The sequence below is a fragment of the Xiphophorus hellerii genome, chromosome 21 (genome assembly GCF_003331165.1).
Source record: "Xiphophorus hellerii strain 12219 chromosome 21, Xiphophorus_hellerii-4.1, whole genome shotgun sequence".
NCBI lineage: Eukaryota > Metazoa > Chordata > Actinopteri > Cyprinodontiformes > Poeciliidae > Xiphophorus > Xiphophorus hellerii.
Window position 1 is genome coordinate 16,993,407 of NC_045692.1, and position 20,462 is coordinate 17,013,868.

General features: G+C 38.5%; 1 protein-coding gene across 5 annotated transcripts in view; it reads right to left on the reverse strand.

The window, feature by feature from the left end:
* The window catches only part of cacnb2a (calcium channel, voltage-dependent, beta 2a), a 69,887-nt gene extending 51,936 nt beyond the window's left edge, over positions 1-17,951 (reverse strand). Inside the window, exons 1-2 of one of the 5 annotated variants that reach the window (XM_032551574.1) lie at positions 17,621-17,951; positions 16,296-16,388 (exon numbers count right to left, since the gene is read on the reverse strand). In XM_032551574.1, the coding sequence (XP_032407465.1) occupies positions 16,296-16,388; positions 17,621-17,704 (177 nt within the window). In that variant the 5' untranslated portion in view covers positions 17,705-17,951. Of the gene's footprint in view, positions 1-6,145; positions 6,373-16,295; positions 16,389-17,620 lie in introns of those variants that run through there. The other 4 variants (XM_032551575.1, XM_032551578.1, XM_032551579.1 and 1 more) reach the window with 4 other exon arrangements.
* Between the last annotated feature and the right edge of the window lie 2,511 nt (positions 17,952-20,462).

A 20,462-nucleotide genomic window follows, 5' to 3' on the forward strand; every position in this document is an offset into this window, starting at 1 on the left:
AACCAGCTAAATCGTTCATTTGTTTGGCAAATGTAAATCCAGGATTATAAATATGAATTTGATAATCCACTTTGTAGCTGCAGTTTTTCGGGGGTAAAAGTAGATTTTCAAAACATTGGTGAATTTCAGACAGGACGGACTGTTTATTCACTCTCTTTTATGAAAGTTTTTTTTAACATTTTGTGCAACTCTAATGCCTTTATTAACTTATTTAGTTTGATGTAGTCTGCAACAATTAAGACATTTTGTAGTTGATCCAATTTTCTCAGAGATCTGAGCTGCAGATTCCAATTCTTTTCCTGAATATGATATAACATAGGAGAAAATGTGCTGCAGCTTCTTAGACAGTTAGTAGTTTTGAATCCAACACAAATAGCAAATTTCAGAAATTAATAATGAGATATTTATCAATGTTGTGTATTTATTTAGTGCATGCTATCGAGTTAGGGCTGCACAGTGGCGCAGTTGGTAGCACTGTTGCCTTGCAGCAAGAAGGTCCTGGGTTCGATTCCCGGCCGGGGTCTTTCTGCATGGAGTTTGCATGTTCTCCCTGTGCATGCGTGGGTTCTCTCCGGGTACTCCGGCTTCCTCCCACAGTCCAAAAACATGACTGTTAGGTTAATTGGTTAAATTCTCCCTAGGGGTGTGTGTGTGTATGGTTGTTTGTTCTGTATGTCTTCGTGTTGCCCTGCGACAGACTGGCGACCTGTCCAGGGTGTACCCCGCCTCCCGCCTGGAACATAGATGGAGATAGGCACCAGCAACCCTCCCGACCCCATTAGGGACAAGGGTGAACAGAAAATGGATGGATGGATGGATATCGAGTAATGTGTGTGTACAGACTGAACATGAGTTATTAGTTCTGAGGCATTTATTGGACGATATTTTCCTCCCATTTTCCAGCAGTTGAGCTATAGATCACCAAGAAGGAAAAGAAGACAACTGACCACTTCCAGTCGCTAGCTAATTGGTGCATCTCTAATCAGCTTTGTGGATGCATTTAGCTTGTTGGCTCGTACACTGGAGAGTAAAATTATCTCTCTCTCTTATCACACTGTGTCGGAGAAAATATAGCATTCATTTTTTACTAAAAATCTCTCATTCAACAGTACTCAGATAAGCCTTGTGGCCTTTGCAGTGGATTATAAGATGAAGATTATGTTGGTGCTTAAAATTTGAACAGGGAATTGCTTGTCAAAAACAAAATGTCTGCTTCTTCTTGCCTGAAATATGCTGATATATCTCTGATATAGCATTCCAGTACATCCAAGTCCCCAGACTTTTAATTGCCTTCAGGCTTGACTGAAAGTTTTATAGCCATTGAAACAAAGTATGAACATGTGTCAGGAAACTCAATTTCAGTCCATAGTTTTGGTTATTGGACAAATATTCCTTGACATGTTGCAAGGATCTCTGGAAGACATTTTGAATGTTTTGTTAGTCATGGAAGAACGCTTGGGTGTAGTACACATTACTGACTTGACTTTATACTCCAATAATTACCTTAATACAACTAATGACTGCAAGACTGAGTACATGTGGCTAATAATATGGTAATTTGTTAATTACCTACTCAGTAAAATTAGAACAAAGAAAGGAGATTTAACTTTTTACAAAGGAACACTTCACATCCAATTAAAAGTCATGTTTAATGTTACAGTTTGTGTGGGGAAAATATTACCTAAATGACGATGAAACACAGTTCATTAAAATCAGAAAAGACTAAAAATAGCATGCAAAAACCCCCAAAATATCTCAGTTAATCAAGGCCAAGCACAGCTCGTGATCCATGTCTGTAAATCTAATTAATTTTATAGCATGCATATTAGCCAGCAACCCCCCTCCGGTGCACAAGGTTGTCTTCTTCTCAATGTTGTTAATTGGCCTCAACAAACATCTGCTCCTGTTTCCAGTGATGTTCAGTTTGGGCATCCTTGCCAGAGGTGTGAGCTCTAATAGTCTAAAGTCAGCAAAACTACATGCTTTTACACAGATTTCATCATGTTGGGAGGTTAAAGCCAGCAAATTTGGCAGCAGTTACTTAAGACCGAAAATGAACTGGAAAAAAAAAAATTAGGAATGAGGGTAGCTGTGTTTGTATGGTTTTAAAAAATAAAGCATAAATTAGTCTTTAATCAAAAAGGGGAGGGGAAAAAATAGCAAACACCACAGCTTAGCAAACACCAGAGGACATACTGAGACATTTCCCTCTAAAGACATGTGTAGTGTTGTTATATAATGTGACGACACCTAAAGATGGAATTTCTAAGCAGGCTGTGCCAGAAACTACAAGCCTCACAAAAAAAAGATGACAGCACTCCAACCCTCAGAGCAGCTGCTTTTCTCTGATAGCTGCAAACATAGCACATTATGGGAGGCAGACACACATGGCAAATTGCTGTATATGTAGCAACATATCATCACACACAGTTACCATTGCTCTACATTTTGCAATTTGTCTCACAAAAAGTTACCAATTCCTCCATAGTCCATTGTTCTATTTCTTTGTTTAGTTCATCTAGGTTTATAGCATGTTAAAGTTACTAACATGAATTCTCAGCTGGCACAGGTGGGTGTTAACTCTGGACATAGGTCAATCATCTATTTGGTTAAAGGCCAAACCTGTGGACTAAAAGTGACAACCATTCTCACTCATACCTTGGGCTAAAATAATGTTTGTTAGGATAAACCTGACAAACATGTCTTTGTAGAAAATGAAGGAAAATATGAAAGAAACAAAGAGAGCAACAACATTTAGCACACTGTTATAGAAATTGCATATTGATTAGATTAAACTCTAATATACAGTTAAAATTAACTATATAAAACATCTTTAAAAACCATTAATAATCATTTGAGTGCTTTAAATTGATTTTAAGATATATTAAGAAAAATGTAAAGCTTTCCAGCCATTATTTCACTTTTTCCAGACCAGTGAGCGGTATAAAACTCAGACAGTCGTAACTGCAGCACTGTAAGTCTCTACGCAAGATCTCGTTGACATCAGTGTTTCCAGGCTGGAATCGAGCTATACGCTGCAAATACCTCCACAGATATATATCACACTTTCCATTCCGATGACGAGATACATTATGCAATGGAAATGAAAAAAAAAAAAAAATCTGAGACATTCCTGAGGGGCCTTTGTGACCAATTAGTCGCTCGGTTTCCGGAAATTTCTACATGCTCTGGAAAAGTGAAAGAACGTGTAGCTGCTGCCAAGGAAACCCTGCTGCAGTAAACTCTGTGCTGGCTGGACTCACCTCACTGGGCGTGCTTCCCAGTAGCAGAAAAAAATAGGAATTCCAGCATACACTTTTACCATGAAAGCTCAACAAAAAAAAAAACAGTCTGGGAAGAATTACACTACCTACTTACTAATAACTCAGGTTTGCTGAGTTATAACGCAGCAAACCTGAGTTTGCTGACACGTTGTGTCAGAAAGTGTTATATTACGGAATGTGTCAAATGAGCTGGTAGAGACTAAAATATTGTCTGATGATGAAGTCCATGGTTCACGCTATCTCTTACCTATTAATGTCAGTGATGACCATGAATAGGGGGAGGGTGCATTTAAAAAAAAAAAAAAACGCAAAACAATGGCAGGGCTCTGAGACCGACCGCTGGATCCAATTAATCTGAGCAGATTTTCCTGAGATCTCATAACCTGATCCTGTTTCTGCTGCTGCTTCATGGTAAGCAGGAGAACCTTGAATACAAATTGGGGAACGAAGCAGGCCTGCTGTCTTCAATTAGCTGACTTTCCATGATGAGTGTCTGGAATTGGCTACCGAGTCTTTTAGACAGATTCTCATCCGGCAGGGTCTCTGTGCTCCACATTCCATCCAGAGCAGAATTGTGTTCTGCCCCATTTCAGATGTAAAACAGCGGTTAGGTGCCCCATATTGGAAACGTGAGAAGGGTGTCATAGACTGAGAGCTGCGTCACAGCAGCAGGAGTCCTCTGAAGTTCAGCCACGCAGTTCCCCTAGCCAATACTCCAGCTCATTATATTAATTTCTTCATGGTTCTTTTCTGCCCAGTCATCAAACAAACACATGCTGGTAGAGACCCTCAGCCACAGCAAAAGCTTGTTTTCATGCAAACCCCTTAGTCATGCACTTTAAAATTCTTTAGTAGTGTTTCAAGATATGGTCAAGGAACAATCCACTCATCTGTTAAATTAAAGCTTGCTCAGTCGTACAGTAAACGTTGTATCACATAAATCCAAGCAATGTGACCAGACTGTGGGTCTTTGAATAGTTTGTCATTTTTTTCTTTTGAAACAGCTCAGACTGGGTTAGAGGAGAAGTACACTCCAGAAATAAATTTGAAGACACTGTTGAGGTGCTGACAGAAGTAAAGGAGAGTCATTATTCACAGTGACACAAGTTTTACAAATATGGATTGAAAATTCACTCAGAAAGGAAGAAATCACTACTACTTTAGAAAAATAAAACTATGATAATGCTGTTTAAAATACAGTTTCAAGGGGATATGTCAGGGAATTCAAACTTGGGAACATTTAAGTCTTCCAAATGGACAATAACCCTAATCAGACAGCCAAATTAGATTTGAAGTGGCTTGAAGACAATAAATCAATGTTTTGGAATGGCTATCAAGTCCTGAATCCATAGAGAGTTTGTGGGCATAGAAAGACAGCCCACAAACTTGACCCAGCCATACTAGAATTATCAGAAGTGGACAAAAATTCTTGAAAAAACAATTGTTAATAAGCTTGTGGAAGAATATCCAAAACATTTGACCCAAATCATACATTTTAAGATGTGATTCGAGGGACTGTCTCAACTCCATTTCTCATCTGGTTTCAAGTGTTTATAGCATTAATTTCGTTAACTTTAATGCTATTTGCAGGACAGAAATAAGTGATCAGTTGTGAGGGAAAAAAAATCTCCATCCTTACTTTTTATCCTGAACTGGTCAGGAAGTTACATTTATATTAACATCTTAAGTGCATCAAAGAATGTAATTATTAGCATTTTCATTGATTAAAGCAGATTACATGTTCATAGTAAAAACACTGAACAGCAGTAATAGCACCATTACATTTAAAGCCTTTTAAAGTCTATTATGCCTTTCCAACACTTCAAATCCCAAAGCCAGGTGTAGAATAAAACTGAACAAAACACCACAATTAAAAACCAAGTATGAATCCATGTGCACGTTGTTATCCCAGTTTAAGCCTGTTTTATGTGATGGGAACACAGTGTTCCTGTACTCAAAGAACTACTGTCTCCAATGTTGAAATGACTCATGTTAGGCAATATGTTAAGAAAATTCAGCATTATTAAAATGTAATCATTGTCTCAATAATGTTAGGACATTATGTCTGTGTACAATAGTTTTGTTAATGCCTTTGCACTGCGCACACTTGCTTTCATGCGAGTATAAGTTAAAAAGCATAACGACGCCATCTAGTGGTGAACTCAACCAGTGTGAATAATTCTTCTCTGCAGTCGAAAAGCATTGGGTGAAAATCATCTACCGCTCCAATTTAGAGAACAGAAGCAGAAAATATCTCTCTCCACAGAGAATACAAGTTAAAGCACTTAGAGAATCTACTAAAATGATAGAGTGATTTAAGCGTATACATCTCTATAGAATGACTGTTTGGAACAAATTGCCATATGACATTTCTAATTATAGACACCAGCAAAACAAATAACAATAAACCAGCAGTGGCCAATAAAGTGACAGTGTCAACTGAGCTCGTCTCTGTAATAATTAAATATGAAGCCATTGTGTTCAAACATGTCACTATCTCAGTTCTCCGTGCAAAGCCTAGAATAAATACAGAATAAAACATTTATGATGTCTGGCTGGATGCTGGAAACTTTCAGCATACAGCAAGTGGAAAAAAAAAGAAACTCGACTAAATGATGCAGCATTTTGGACTCTATCAAAATACAATCTAAAAATCGCAGAGCAGTGATTAAATCAAGAAGGAAAGCTGGTGCTTTGAAGCATGTTCTTCAATGAATTATTCACACAGCAAACCTTATGTTACTGTTATTTGAAAGAAAACAGATTATTAATTTGCACAGGATGCCCACTTTTGCCTTCATCGTGTTTTTATTCTTTCCTCGCGCCCCTGTGATAAATCAGGATCAGAGCATCAAACTCACATATGGAAGCTCTGCTCTCCGGCGATGGCCCAGCCCACAGCACGGCATGAAGGGGACCAGGGAGGGGAGGAATGGGTGGCCGTCTCACAGACTCCCCATCAGGCAGAGGCGTTTTAAACACTCAGCCTAGATCCATGCGTGCAGACTTGATCCACAGCGTAGCGGACCACCAAAACACACACAAATGCCAAGGACATACACTGCAGGAGTGAGACAAGAGAGTACAGGACTGTCCTACTCACTAATCCCCTCACCCTCTCCCCCCCTAGTTCGGATGATTCAGAAAGTCAGATTGTGATCCTCCCCTGCCGACCCATCTCCAGACTGTTGCAGCAGGGCTACCGCCGTCCGCCAGCGAGTTGCACGCCTAAACTGTTTACCCCAAGCCAGAATCTGTCCACGCTCCAGCACATCTTTTGTGCTGCCAAATTCTCTGCAGCGCTGCTGTGCTGTGGCAGTCACAGGCTGGCACGTTGTTTTAGCTGCAAGTAGATTTTGACCCACTCATTGCACACAAGTTTCTTCTCAGCAGCAAGGGGGATGGAGGTGGAGTTCCAAGTGTCCTCGATAGACCAATGTACGAGTCACTACGCCTCACTGGTTCACAACATACACACACTGGCTTTGTGAAGTTACTTTTTTGTCCCGATAGCGCCTGCGTCATCACTCGGTTCTCATTTGCAATGCAACAGCTTTCATGCATTCAGGTGTGGATGATGGGGGCAGACTGAGACGAGACATGCTGGCTTAAAAGGCTGGACTCTGCCTTGATGTTACAAAGAAGCAAAAGAGAGCAGAGCCGCAGCCCATCTATGCTTATGCACCAGAGGGAAGTCATTTGCACACTTCAGTTGTGACTGTAGCAGCACTGTTTTAATAACACACACTCTTGTCTTTCCTCCCAAACGAAGGACTTTCTATTGGTTAGTTGGTGATAGACAAAAATCATTCATTCTCTCCTTGTTTCAGGGCTTGAAGACATACAGTGCTCTGCTAAATTATTCCTGCCCCCTTAAAATTGATCCCATTTGCCACATCACAACAACAAATTTCAATTGTAGGAGACTTTTGTCTACATATACTTTCAATAAGATGCATCTTTCATGAGATGCTAAATCTTTCCATAAATAAATCATCTCATAAATTTGAATCAGGAGCTAGTCTTAAATTAACTTTGATCATGAGCAGAACAACAACCCAGTCTCTTTTCTAACAAAAAATGTAATTCACCTGCTAGCAGAAATTGCTTCATATTACTGGAGAGTTTTAGAGGTGGCTGCCATATTAGTAAATTCTGGTGTTACAGCAACTGCTCTTTTATAAACATTCAGTAAATAATTAATAATCACTCAGAGTATGAAAGCTGGAAAAGACTATTTGAATAATTGTTTCACATTTTCTTGTGTAAGTGGCTAAAATTTAATTTAGCAAATATCTGGTCGGTACATCCTAGTCCAACTATTAATTAAAAATAAATAATAAATGCTTTTGAAACAACATTTAAACAAGGCAGATATGGTAAATTAATTATATGCAGAAAAAAAGAAAAGTTAAAATTTTATATTAGTCTGAAAACAGTTACTTCACACTTGATCATGGACATGTCAATTGTTGTGGTGATGATCTCCATTCTCTGTTTCATCACACAATCTGATGTTCACTATAAAAAGGTAGCTTGAGAGCAGGCTTTTTGCTGCTATTTTTCAGAATTTACTGTTTGAAACAGTCTACTTTTTATTTAAACTGATCTAAAGTTCAAGCAACAATCTCCATTCAGACAAGAATAAACGGCTTCCTAATAATAATGCGGCACTCATCCAGGGCCAGCAGGTGGCATTGCCATATAAACTGGAACTTAAAAAAGACAAGCGATCAAAATTCAGAGCACAGCTACTGAAAATGTTCAGCTGTGAGCGCTTCTGGCTTTTGCAGCAAGAAGGTCCTGGATTCTAAACTTGGACAAGAGCCTTTTCTTCCCGTTCATGATTGGATTATCTCTTGGTACTCCAGTTTTTGCAATTGGAATTTGAAGGGATGTTAAAATAATCTTTTTTAATCAAATACACTGCTTAATGTGAATATCTGTGTTAAATCTTTCCAGGCGTATTAAAAAAAAAGGTCAACTAAAAATGTTTTGTTGTCTCTAGTACAAAACAAAAATTTGTGAATTAGGCTGCGATGTGATTGTGATTTGAGCTCAACTCAGTTTTCCTCATTAATAATATAGGTTGTGGTTTTTGCCAAAGAAAATAAAAACAAGTAAAATAATTTCTCTCTCTCTCTCTTAAATCTGGGTATTTCTTTTCTTATGAGAATTTCTGCTCCGACATCAGTGAACAAAACGCACACCGTGACAGTTTGTGCTCATCCATGACAGTATATCAGTATCTATATATTTCTCCAGGCCTGACGAACACCGAATCTAACAAAAACCTGGCAACATCGTTCATCAGGGCCAAAGCTTCCTGCAGCCAATATTTCATGGGCTGACATGCGTCTGCTGTGATGAAAAGGCGTCATTATAAACAGAACTGCAGACCTTACAGTGAGAGGGGAGCATTATATCAGCTAACCTGTCAGAGCCCTTAACTGTTAAGACATAATCATCACTCAGCAAGTGGTGCCAATAAGAATTCTGGAGAGCAACATCACAGAAAAAAAAGCTTTCATTTTAGTCACAATTACATTTTTTTTAGAACTTAAAGGATGCATTTACTCCTGCTTTGGGTTTTGCTCATTACATACAATAAACAAACTCAGTCTAATCATGGTAGTAATAAAACAGTTAAGATGTGTTTATTTCTCTCTGTACAATCATGACAGCATCAATTAATCACTCAGGCAGCAGGAGCAGGTTTTTAATACATGGAAACAAGTTAATTAAATTACTTCATTTTCTGATTAAAAACACCACATGGACGTAATTAAACATGCTTGGTATGGATCAGTGCGAGAGGTTCAGCTTTCCTATGCATAACATGTTTTTCATGGACTTTGTTTTTTCTAGTAGCTTGTTTGAAATGTTTTGATAAATTGTAATAGCCCACACTTGTTTAGCACTTCAATACGATCGGTCATTCACCCATTAGGTGGAGAGCTACAAGGTAGCCACAGTTACTCTGGGGCAGACTGACGGAAGTGAGGCTACCATTGAATTAACCACCACCAGCCTTCAGGGCAGGTGAAGTGTCTTGCACAAGGACACAACAGTAATGATGAATGGAGCAGTGGTTTGAACCAGCAACTCCACTGTTTTCTATGACAACATGAAGTGGCAGAATACTGGCAAATTCCAAAAATCTTGATCTTACTGGATTTCTCATTTTGATGGAGATTTTGACAAGTTAAAGACTGAACCCTTAAAAAAACATTGTTAAAAACAATATATGAAACTTTACAAACTGGACAGTAGTAAATAAACATTCCTTTTAGGTTGATTTAGCTTAAGGAAACATAGCAAGTTCCAACAAGACCTTCAGCAAGTTAAACTTCAAAGAGTGCCATTTTTTCCTTCCCAACATCTATTATACTGAGTAGATTAGGCAAATTAAGCTTAGTTAAGCAAGTCCCAAGCCCTTAAAAATCCTTCATAAAATGCTAAAGCTGCCTCAATGGTCTAACAGCAGTCTACAAACTTTATACTAAGCCCAACAAAGTTGGTCATTACACATTTCAAACAAGTTTTGAGTGCCTTATAAAAGGACTACTTTGAAAAAAACCCAAATCAAAATTCTTTTAATAACCTGTTGTGTTTCCAATAGATTTCTCTCACGCTCACTTTTGCTCTACGTACTAAAAATCTGTTAATTTCTGCCATAAAGTGATTAAGCGATTTTGTTTTCCTACGCTGTCCTCTACTCCGGTGTCTCCCTCCTTTCCCTGTGCTGCTAATTCCTCATAAGAGTGGGGTTGTTACTGCTGTGCTCCACTCTCAAGTGTTTCCAATCACTACGTCAGGCAACAAGCTTAGAGGACCAGCATGACTTCTCAGCGTTGCCAGATTGTCCAACTTCGTTGAAGTCATCCAACGTTAGTCACTATGCTGCAAGTGTCCTCCTGTGACTGACTTTGTGTCTTGCTGTATTGTAGAAAATTCATCCTGTTGGCCTTCATTGGATTTCCAAATAGCTTCTTCAGGATGCAATAGCAAAACCTGCATGGGAAGTTCACCCTCGCCTATAAAACACCAACGAAGATTTGCGACAAAGTTCAAGTTAGCACGGATCAGACACTCATCCGAGCTCAGCTGTTCATCACCTACATCGGCTACCTGTGAATCTAAAGCCAATCACAGCATCTAAGCATCACAACTGGAATACCACAGAATTATTCACATACCATAACTCTGATCTCCATCGGCATTGATCTCTTCCACAAACCTCTGAACACCAACGTCAAAACATTCCTGCATAATTCAATTCAACAATAAAATCTTACCTTATGTAGTCAACTACACAAGTGCATTCCTGCATTTAGGTAAAAAAAAAAAAGTTACAGTATTAGGTTTTCACTATAAAATGTAATTAATGTTTGTGCTCTTTTATCTTTGCAACAGTTAAGTTAAACTGATTGTTTCATAGTGTTCCCCACATCCTCTTTCCTCTGACTGACACATATCAGGCAAACAAGAAAGAAGGTCAGCATTTCCCTCGGGGGATTTTTCTGGATGAAAACAAAAGATAAAAATGGCCACTATCCCAGTTTTTTAAAAGTTTTATGAAAATAAACAAAACTCTCTTAGCATTTACTTCAGAGTTTCATTAGATTAAACTTTTGCCCTCTAAACTATGTTTAGCTTCCCCTTCCTATGAGACACTTTTGGATCAAACATGTTTGCTTTAGGTCACAGAGACTTAAGAGCTCCCTAGATATTAACAAATCTTCAATGATTCTCCTCCTGTTACATTTGTACCAAAGATAGGAGCTCTGCAGTAACCTAACAACCAGCTAATAGGTTTTAGACTAGTAAATAATTGAATTTATCTCAAACTGGTTAAAAAATTCCTGTTTCATTTAAAGATGAGCCATTTTCAATACAAATATATTGTAGAGACTACAAATTTGTCATATTATGAAACTGCTTCCAAATAATATTTAAAATTGCTCTTTGTATAACTGATATTTCACAGTAAACTTCCACAAAGGTCTTTTTGAAAGTAACTGATTTGGACATAAAACTGTAAGCACAAAACCTAGGAATACAATCAGCAGCTAACCACAGTGAGTTCCTCTAACTCACAGCACTCTTTCCCGATCCAGATGCTGAACTGCTGGAGGACTAAGCTGCATTAGCCAAGCTGCTGGCTCTTGCCCAGCAGTGCAGGAAGCCAAACTCTAACAGAGCCCTTTGCAACCCAGACGAAACTGAAGATGGGTGTAGGCTCTGTGTGGTAACACTGGAAAAAATGCAAGATGATGTAGATCCTACAAAAAATAAACACAAATTTGTATCACTGTGCAAAAAATTCAATAAAAAGAAGAACCAAAAAAATATAGAGAGCTTTAATCAACTTTAAAAAGTTGATTAACGTTTTAAAAAGTGAATCAAGATTTTTTTTAACTGATAAAGACTAACTGTATACTCCACAAGTAAGCTTGCACAAAGCATTACAAGAACATGAAATCCTATTACATCGCATCAACAACATGAGTCAAGAAACCAAAAGAAATGGTATGACATCTTATATACAGAGGTACGATTCTGAACAGGTTATGCAATGTAGGTTTCATTCACATTTTAAGGTGTTCGACAATATTCAGATTATATACTAGCAATGATATATTTTACCACTAGATGTCAGTCTTGTGCCACTGTGAGAAATGATAAAAGTGTCCACAGCATCTTCAAGACGTCTCACTTCTGTTCTAAAATCCACAAAGATTTTGGTGAGAGAAATTAACTTCTAATCACAGAATATAAATTACCATTTGGAGTTAACACAGTCCAGAAAATAGAGAGAAGCGCATAAAGAAAGAATAAAAAAGTTTGAACAACGTTTATTGCTAAATGTGGTACAATAAGTAAAATTACAACCCAGTAATGCTGTAGATGGAATCCTGAGATGTTTGTAAAATGATGGAGTGAAAGAAGCAGGAGGCGGGCAGCAGAAAGTGGAAGTGGGCAACTTGAAGCAATCATTTACATCTACATAAGTGTGGGAAGAAACAAGAGGTTAATTATGACGTAATGCTCAGTTACATAAAAATCACTGATTGAACTGTGTTTCTGTATCCTCTTTCATACTGTCTAAAGCTTCTCAATAGCTGCTTGTTCTGTTGGGGAGGGGGTTGCTATGCTTCTGGAGAGGCATAGGGGTGAGAAGGGAGTATTTTAGAGAATTAATCAAATAAAATCAACATGAGATTGCTACTTCTACTTATGGTGTAAACTAAAAAGATCACAGCATATGATTTATTGATAAATATAAGGTCTGAATGATACTTTTATATTTATAAACTGATCTGTTGAGCGCAGACAAACTGACATCTTAAGATAGAAGTAAATAAATAGAGATAAATATAGCCTACAAAAAGGCTGACATGACAACATTTTTCTGCTTTAAAAGGTCAGTCATTTTCTTAATCACTGCAAATGGCAACAACCTAATAGCTCACAGTACAGCAAAGTATCTATTTGGATTTTGTTTGTTTTGCTCTCCGTTTCTGTGTGTCTGGTTTATTAGCTCTGCTTTAAGAGAGGGGGCATATAATGAGAGTCTAGATCAGATTCAGGAAGCTTAATACAAAAGTAGAAACTGAAAATAGATTAGCTTACAGATGTATAATGTGTAATGGACTCACCCGCTAAAGAAAAATGACTGTGTGCCACAGGGGTAGATCGTAGTTTCCACTGTTGATCACAAATAAGGATTCAAGTATTTATGAGCAACAACTATGTGAAGCTACGTATATCTTACACAGTTAAGGATTTGAGCTGCAGACCCTGAATATTGCATAATTGGCACTACTGCTGTAGTGTAGCGCTAATTTGTGGCACTGCCAGAGTTTTTCCAGATCCTTGCCAGCAAGTGTAATTTCACAAAAAATTACACAAGACTAATTAAAAGCTGGCTGTTTACAGACCTATCTACGAACATACAAATGTGACAATCCTTGCCTTAATCAAAGACAACACTAGAGTAGTCTTACCTCGGCGAAAGAGAAAAGATGAGATAAAAGTCAATTATGCATTTCATACGAAAATCAAACTTCAAAACCAAGGAGGAAGAGTCAAGAGGAGGCCATGTCATATCTGATGTCTACTGAGTTTTATCGTTTCTAACCATCTGCCACATTAGTGAATGCCATGCTTCCCTCTACTCACAAGCTTTCTTGTGAATTTTACTTTCCAGTAGGACTTGGAACCTGTCCATGCAGTCAAACATACCGACAACAACTTTAAGAGTATGTATGTCTGTCTGTCTGTCTGTCTGTGTGTGTAGGGGTGTGTAGGGGTGTGTGGGGGTGTGTAGGCAGGGGTGTGGGGGCGTGTGTCTGTAATTAATCTGTGTGACATAGAAGCTTCACTAATGAACTAAATAAACATTATGGTGATATTTTTAATTGATTGAAAGTTTAAATGTACAGGAAATATCCAAAATAATTACAAAATTTTAGCCCTTTTACTTCTCACAGTCACTTTTCAGGCTTTCTATAAGTTTCACAGCTTCAACAGACCATTAGTAACATTTTACCGACCAGAGGGAAAATGTAGTAGTCAGACTACTATGGTTCTTTATATTGTTGAACCTATTAAAAAAAAAAAAAAACTTTGTATGCATTTATAGTAAAGTTGGTGACAATTACTTTGATTAGCTCTTACTTGCACTTAAGAATTGAGTCAACCACTGTCAGCACCGACGTAGTCCTTGTCAGGGAAGCTATGGTACCGATCTCCAATGATCAATCATTGAGAAGCAGGTAAATCCTGTGCATGTTGCCATTCCAAACCAGACACACAGTCAGTTCTGAAAGCAGTTTAGGGAAAATCAAAGTTGGAGTACCAGGAGAGGATATGACTGCTTTATAAGATCCAGATTTGGACCAGGACCTGCTGGTTTCAAGATTTCCTGTATAAAGACAAAACTTCCTTATGAGTCCATGATAAATATTTGTGCAGTGTACAGAACTGAAACAAGGTACCTTAAAAAAATGGATGGACAAGCCAGTAACACGCAGGCTACATTCTGGTACCTTGCACTTCACAAGTGATTGCCAAAGCTCGACTCAATTTAAATAGCAAACTACACTGCAAAAGGGACTAAAGCCCTTCAGCCCATCTAAAAACAGGCAGATGCTTCAAACCACACAGTTCCACAGCAAAACTAATCCACCTCCACAAAAATATCAAACCATTTACCTCTGGATGTTTACATTTTCTACCAAATCTGAGTCAGTGTTGCCCTGCTCCCCTCTCAATGGAGCGGTGAGCTCTAGTTAAACGCTGACCCCGCTACTCCCACGACTGAGCAGTCATGTCTGGCATGGCCCTGCATCCTTCCCAGCCTCCTCCACACTTCCCCCAGGGCATCGGGACATGACCACAGGGAGCATCTCTCATCCTCTCTCTCGCAACCAGCTCTCTGTCTCTCAGCATGAGTAATTCTGTCCTTCAGGAGCTGTTCGTGAGAAGTTAGCGGAAGTTGCAGCTGATGCTTGGGGCTGTACGGGATCGATCAAACAGCGACGCATATGAGATGTTCTGAAGACACCTACAGGTCCAAAACATTTATAAAGTGCAGAAATAAAAGGTCAGACAGGAAGTAGAAACATTATTTCAAACTCTTGATTACTGGCAAGTTGTTATATCTCCGTTCAAAAAAGACAAGAAGACTGATTTGTGTCACTCAATTCAAGATGGCGCAAGTTTTGTACCGTTTTCTTCTTTGTACAAAAAGGAGAACTATAATTCACAACAAATAAAAGGAAGAATAAGGTCAGAGCTGCCACCACAGCTGAATAACAGTGTTTACATTATCATCCAAACAGAGGGGAGGTTACGGGAAAGCTTGCTATTTCTGGGATCATCCTGCAGCAAATATGTAAAGGAGGATATTTTTGTTCAGCATGCAAGGTCCTCGCTGACCTCATCTTCACATCCCTGTGCTAATAGACAGCCACATCTTCCTTTAGATGATGGTGTAAGAAAGTAAAGAGATGACCAATATCTGCCCACTTAAGAGGTTACTCTGACTGCAGGGAAAATCCTCATTTAGGAAAAGGACTGTGGGAATGGGAATGAGCTCCCAGGGGTGGTGGTGGTACAATCCAGCAATTTCTTACTAAGCAGCTTCTCTGAAGCATTGAGACGAAGCAGATGGCCGTCTAGGAGGTGCCATTTTGTTCTGATCTGCTCCGGCTTCCCGTCTCTCTGCCGCCGCCATGCCAAAGACAAGACAACCCATGCTTCCTCCAAAAAAGGCAGAACTATTCAGCAGTGTGCATCCTCATCCCGACCTGTCCTGTCCCTTTGCAGGTCAGCTCAACAAAGAGCAGGCTCATTAAATATGTTCCTCTCAGGGTCTGCTTTGTAACAAACCGCTCAGTTGAAGCTTCAGCCACACCAGAATGCAGCTAAGATGAGCGACTTCCACTCAACGCAATGTACCCAGAGGTGTTTACAGAAGCCTTTCGCTGCTGTGCACATCTTCTCCATGATAGATGATGATGACTGAGGTTGAGCTCTTAAGCTAAATTGCTTTTGCTGTCAATTTGTTTACAAAAATCTCAGACACACACACAAACACAAGTGTTAGACTCCAAAGGAAAAGAAAATGTATACAAGACATCAAAGTGCATCTCATTGAACGCTTAAGTGCGGGGTTACTATGCAGTCCGGAAACGTAAGGAATCTGATTTCCGCTCTGGATAAACACAAGGAAACGAATTATGGAGAAAAAAATGTGTATTTGCAGATTTATTATATATAAACTTATATCAGTCCATCCATCGCCTTACATTCTGTGTTTTTGCAGTTCAGTGGGAATGAAAACAAGTTGGTACCTAATTAATGGTGACAAACACAAAGTTTGTGTACAAAATAATGGAAACTTGTCCCCAGGTGTTGGAAAAACACAGATCAAAAGTGCCCACTATATGCAAACTGAAAATGTCAAAAGGGTTTTAAAATAAAACTTAATGCCTTAGTTACCTGCCGAACAAGGCTGTTTGTTGTAGTGTCAGAAGAAGTGCTGCCGTCGGATCCTTTAAACCGACCTTTTCTCCTGGCTCCTTTGCCTTGAGTCTGAAGAGACAAAATGACACATAATTAAAGAAATATTTCTCCAACAAAATGAAAAGTGTCAAACCAAAAACAGGTCTCGGGTATAAGAGATAGAAAATGCCATCTTCAGGGGTAACTGCTTGAGAGTTTATCCTCAGATGTGGTTGTACACATACTATTTTAAATAACCCATCAAATCGCTGTTAACTCAATAATAAAATTGTTTTCTCTCAGGTGTAACATTCGTTCAATTTCACAGAATGATGGCAATTATGTGGGTGGTCCACTTTCTCTGCAGTAAGATGAAGGAAAAGTAGCCTGGAGCGCAAATGCTCATATGTTGTCATTAGCAACTGAATAACAGACATTTATTTCCAGCTTGCCTTTCAGTCTAGCTCACTCCCCTGGGACATGTTAAATATGCATATAAAACGAGAACACAGAGAACTGCTCCTCAATAGCCCCACTTCAGCTCATTATCATGAGAACAAGAAAATAATATATACCGGTAATCAACTAACCTGTGTTAAAGCTGAAGATATTTGGAAAAAAAAATGTCACAAACATATGAACAAACCAGTAGCAAGAGTTGAAATTTAGAAAATAAATAAATAATTTTAAGATCAATCTTACAGTGCAATTTGGCTAGAAAAAGTAATTATTGCAGTAATAACTTTTTGAATAGGCTGACCTCTTTTGGTTTTTTGTTTGCTGTTTTTTGTTGTTGTTTGGAAAATGCATTTCTGCTCAGAATATCAATTAAGACAGGGGGTAACCCAGCCTGCAGCTAAAATACACCAGAATTTTAAATAATAGTTGTGAACCTTTAACATCCACCAGTCAGATAATCAGACTCTGTTTTTATTGCACTTCTCAAACAAACAAATATTGCAAGTGTGTTTTACAGACGTGAAAAAACAAACTAGAATTGATTAAATACAGATAAGTAAAAAAAAACTGTATAGTGAAGACGAAAAGAAGCACTGGAAAAATCTAAACATTTTCTAAATAAACTTAAGTAACGAATAACAGAAAATGTGATCCAAACTAAATTACTAAGAAATAATACTACACAATCAAATAGATCATTTAAATTATGTATTGCACAAATATATCTGACACATCGCGAGTATTTTAATTTAAGAACGTTTTCACCAATAAGAAAAACGGAATTAGACAGGTGAGTTGTTAAAGTTTTTCGATAAACACTAAAACAGCAGGAAGTTAAATTACTTTAAATTAAAACAACTTACTTGAAGCATCGGGTGTTCCAGAGTCTCCATGTGACTTTCCGGAGGGTTTTCTGCTTTAGCTTTGGGGCTATTGTTGACGACCATTACATCACTTCATAAAAGCAATGAAGAACCCTCTTTTTTTTGGAGAAACACCCCACTTGCGGCCAAGACGAACGCAAACGCGCATGCCTAACACGTGTATGCTGAGCAGAGCAGAGGAGAGGAGAGGAGCTGCTTGTTGCTCAGCTCTCAGCGCCAATCTTCAAGTTTGACTCGGCAGGGTTAGAGGAGGAGCCTCTCGGATTCCGATGCCGGTGATGATGTGACTCCTCGTTTATTTTAGCCTTCAGCATCACAGAGCCTCTTGATCAGCGCTCTCCTTCCCACACGGGCGGAAAGAGCGCGCTGCTGTCGCTCCGTGCGCCCTGTCCTCCACCGCCAACACCCAGCCTCCTCACACTTTCACGGGATGAACTTAAATCACAGAGTTCCTCCAAAAGAGGCAAGTTTAACATTAATTCGTCAGATTATAAAGAGCCTCGTCAAGGAGTAGCATGTTTACAGGGAACAAAAATGCATTAATTGTATTGCATGATTTGTGTAATGTACTTCGTCTAAAGCAATAGTATTCATTTTGTCACAATACGTCTTCAAGCTTCAATGTATTTTGAGATTATGTGGCAGTCAGACCAACACAAAGTAGTGTACGAATGTGGAGGTGAAGTTACAATGTGGATTTAAATTACATACATGTAATTTAAAGTGTTAAATTTTATATATAAATTGTCACTCAATGTTGTAGGGCCCTCTTCCGCTGAAACTGCACAAGTCCTTTGGAGCGTCCGCTAGCTTTGTACTTCCGGGTGAAGACATGTTTTTCCTGGTCTGTATGACGGTGGTTTCAAACTGCAGTCCTTCCAAGTCCAGAGACCTGTAACTTTTAGATGTGTCCATTGTCCTTTACATTTGAATAAAATGGTAAAACAGCCTCACTAGCATGTAGTCAAGATTTACAGAACACTGCTAATGAGCTGATATTGAAGCCAGGTGTGCCAAAGTCCCTTCAGGTCAGAAGTTTGAGACCAATGCTTTAAGACAAACTCAGTATGTGTGTCTTTGAAAGAGTCTTTGGGCATAATTTTTAGCTTACTTATTCTCAATTAGTCTTTGCTCTGGACAGGGTCAAACCAGTTAAGAAAAAATAAAACTGTTTATCAGTATTATAATGTCCAGCCACTAAGCAACCTATCACTCCTGTCAAAAACATTATTTTTTTCAGATCACACTGTGATAGATATGACAATTTTATTAATCTAAATGACTTAAATTTTTTAAAACAATTACATGTACAACACGCCACAACGATAGGCCTATATAAACATATCTATTTATTAACAGTCACAAAATAAATAGAAATTTCAGAGAGGCTGGACTTTATATCTTTGTTCACTGTGAAATGAAACCTTTACTCTATTTTTCTATAAAAAAACATGATACAGTTTAGCTATTTTTTTCATACTAAAGTGTGGAGCTAAATCAGTCATAGACAACTGATTTTCTCATTCAAAATAAATGTAAATATATATGTATTTTCTGACAAGTTTAACATGTTGTAGATTATCTAAAACAAACATTTCTTCTTGAGTTAAATGTATAATCATTTATTTTTCTTATGCCATATATAAGAAACCTGGAGCAGGTTTGTGAAGATTGGTTGTGTTGCGCACAATAGTGTTGTGCAGTGAGCTGCTGCGTTCTCTTTACTGTTCATAATCGCCCTCTGGTGGCTCTCGGTGCATTTGCATTATATTGCTACTAAATGCACATAATATCTCAGGTTGGTTTCCTCGTTGCAGTTACTGTGACTCAGCCTGTGATAATAGCAGCATAGCATCTATATCTATTTATCTATCTGGAAAACCATTAACATGCCTAATGATACTCCTGCATCAATTGTCTGAGGTGTCATCTGTAACCTCAAACATTTTCCTGAGGTTACAGATGACACATCACACACAAATCAACCAGTCTTGTTTCTGCACTATTTTGTTTTCCACTTGTCACTTTCACACTCTTAAAAAGGTTAAACAAGCAATTCTTTGACAAAGTGCTGGAAAGAATTCGCTGTACACAAATGTCGCAGACAGTGTGAAAACATTTTTGCTGCCGGAAATTATGGATTGATCCTGTGTGGGTTTGTCTGAAAACAAAAAATCCAAAGGATTATGGTCACTGATGTGGTTTAAATAAAAAGCAAAATCTTTTTATGTTTCCTGCCTTGTCTCTCCACTCTCTCTTGTTTGTGCGTTCTGGTGCCCTTGCAGCTGAACTCTTCTGTCAGGTCTCTGCTGAGAAAGAGAGGATAGACAGCGTTGCACAACAACGTGCCCCCAGTTGAAAGCTCTTCCTTCCTCCATGCTGGCATCGGTTGCCTTGAAAAGATGCACACATGCCAAAAAAATAGTCTTTTTCACCTCTGAACTGCAGATTTACACACAGCGCACATGGTCCATGCTTTCCTGGAAATGCCAACGAATGCTGGCATTTTCTAAACTAACATCAGTTTTGCAAGAATAGGAGAAAATGCTGTGGACTTCCTTCTATTGTTTGGACACTAATCGGGAAGCCGCAGTAAACGGCGTCAGCTTTTTCTGACACGATAGGCAAATAATACCAGAGAACCGCAGATGGAACTGATTTTTCAGTTTAACAAAAATCAAGGTGACAAGGTTAATCATAGACTGATTAAGAAAGAAACAAAACTTGTTTTGAGCCCACTCACTATGTGATTATCACAAATTCAGTTCTGTGGTCAAATTATCTTTCACTTATTTTATTGCAGCTGATCTATTCATCTCGC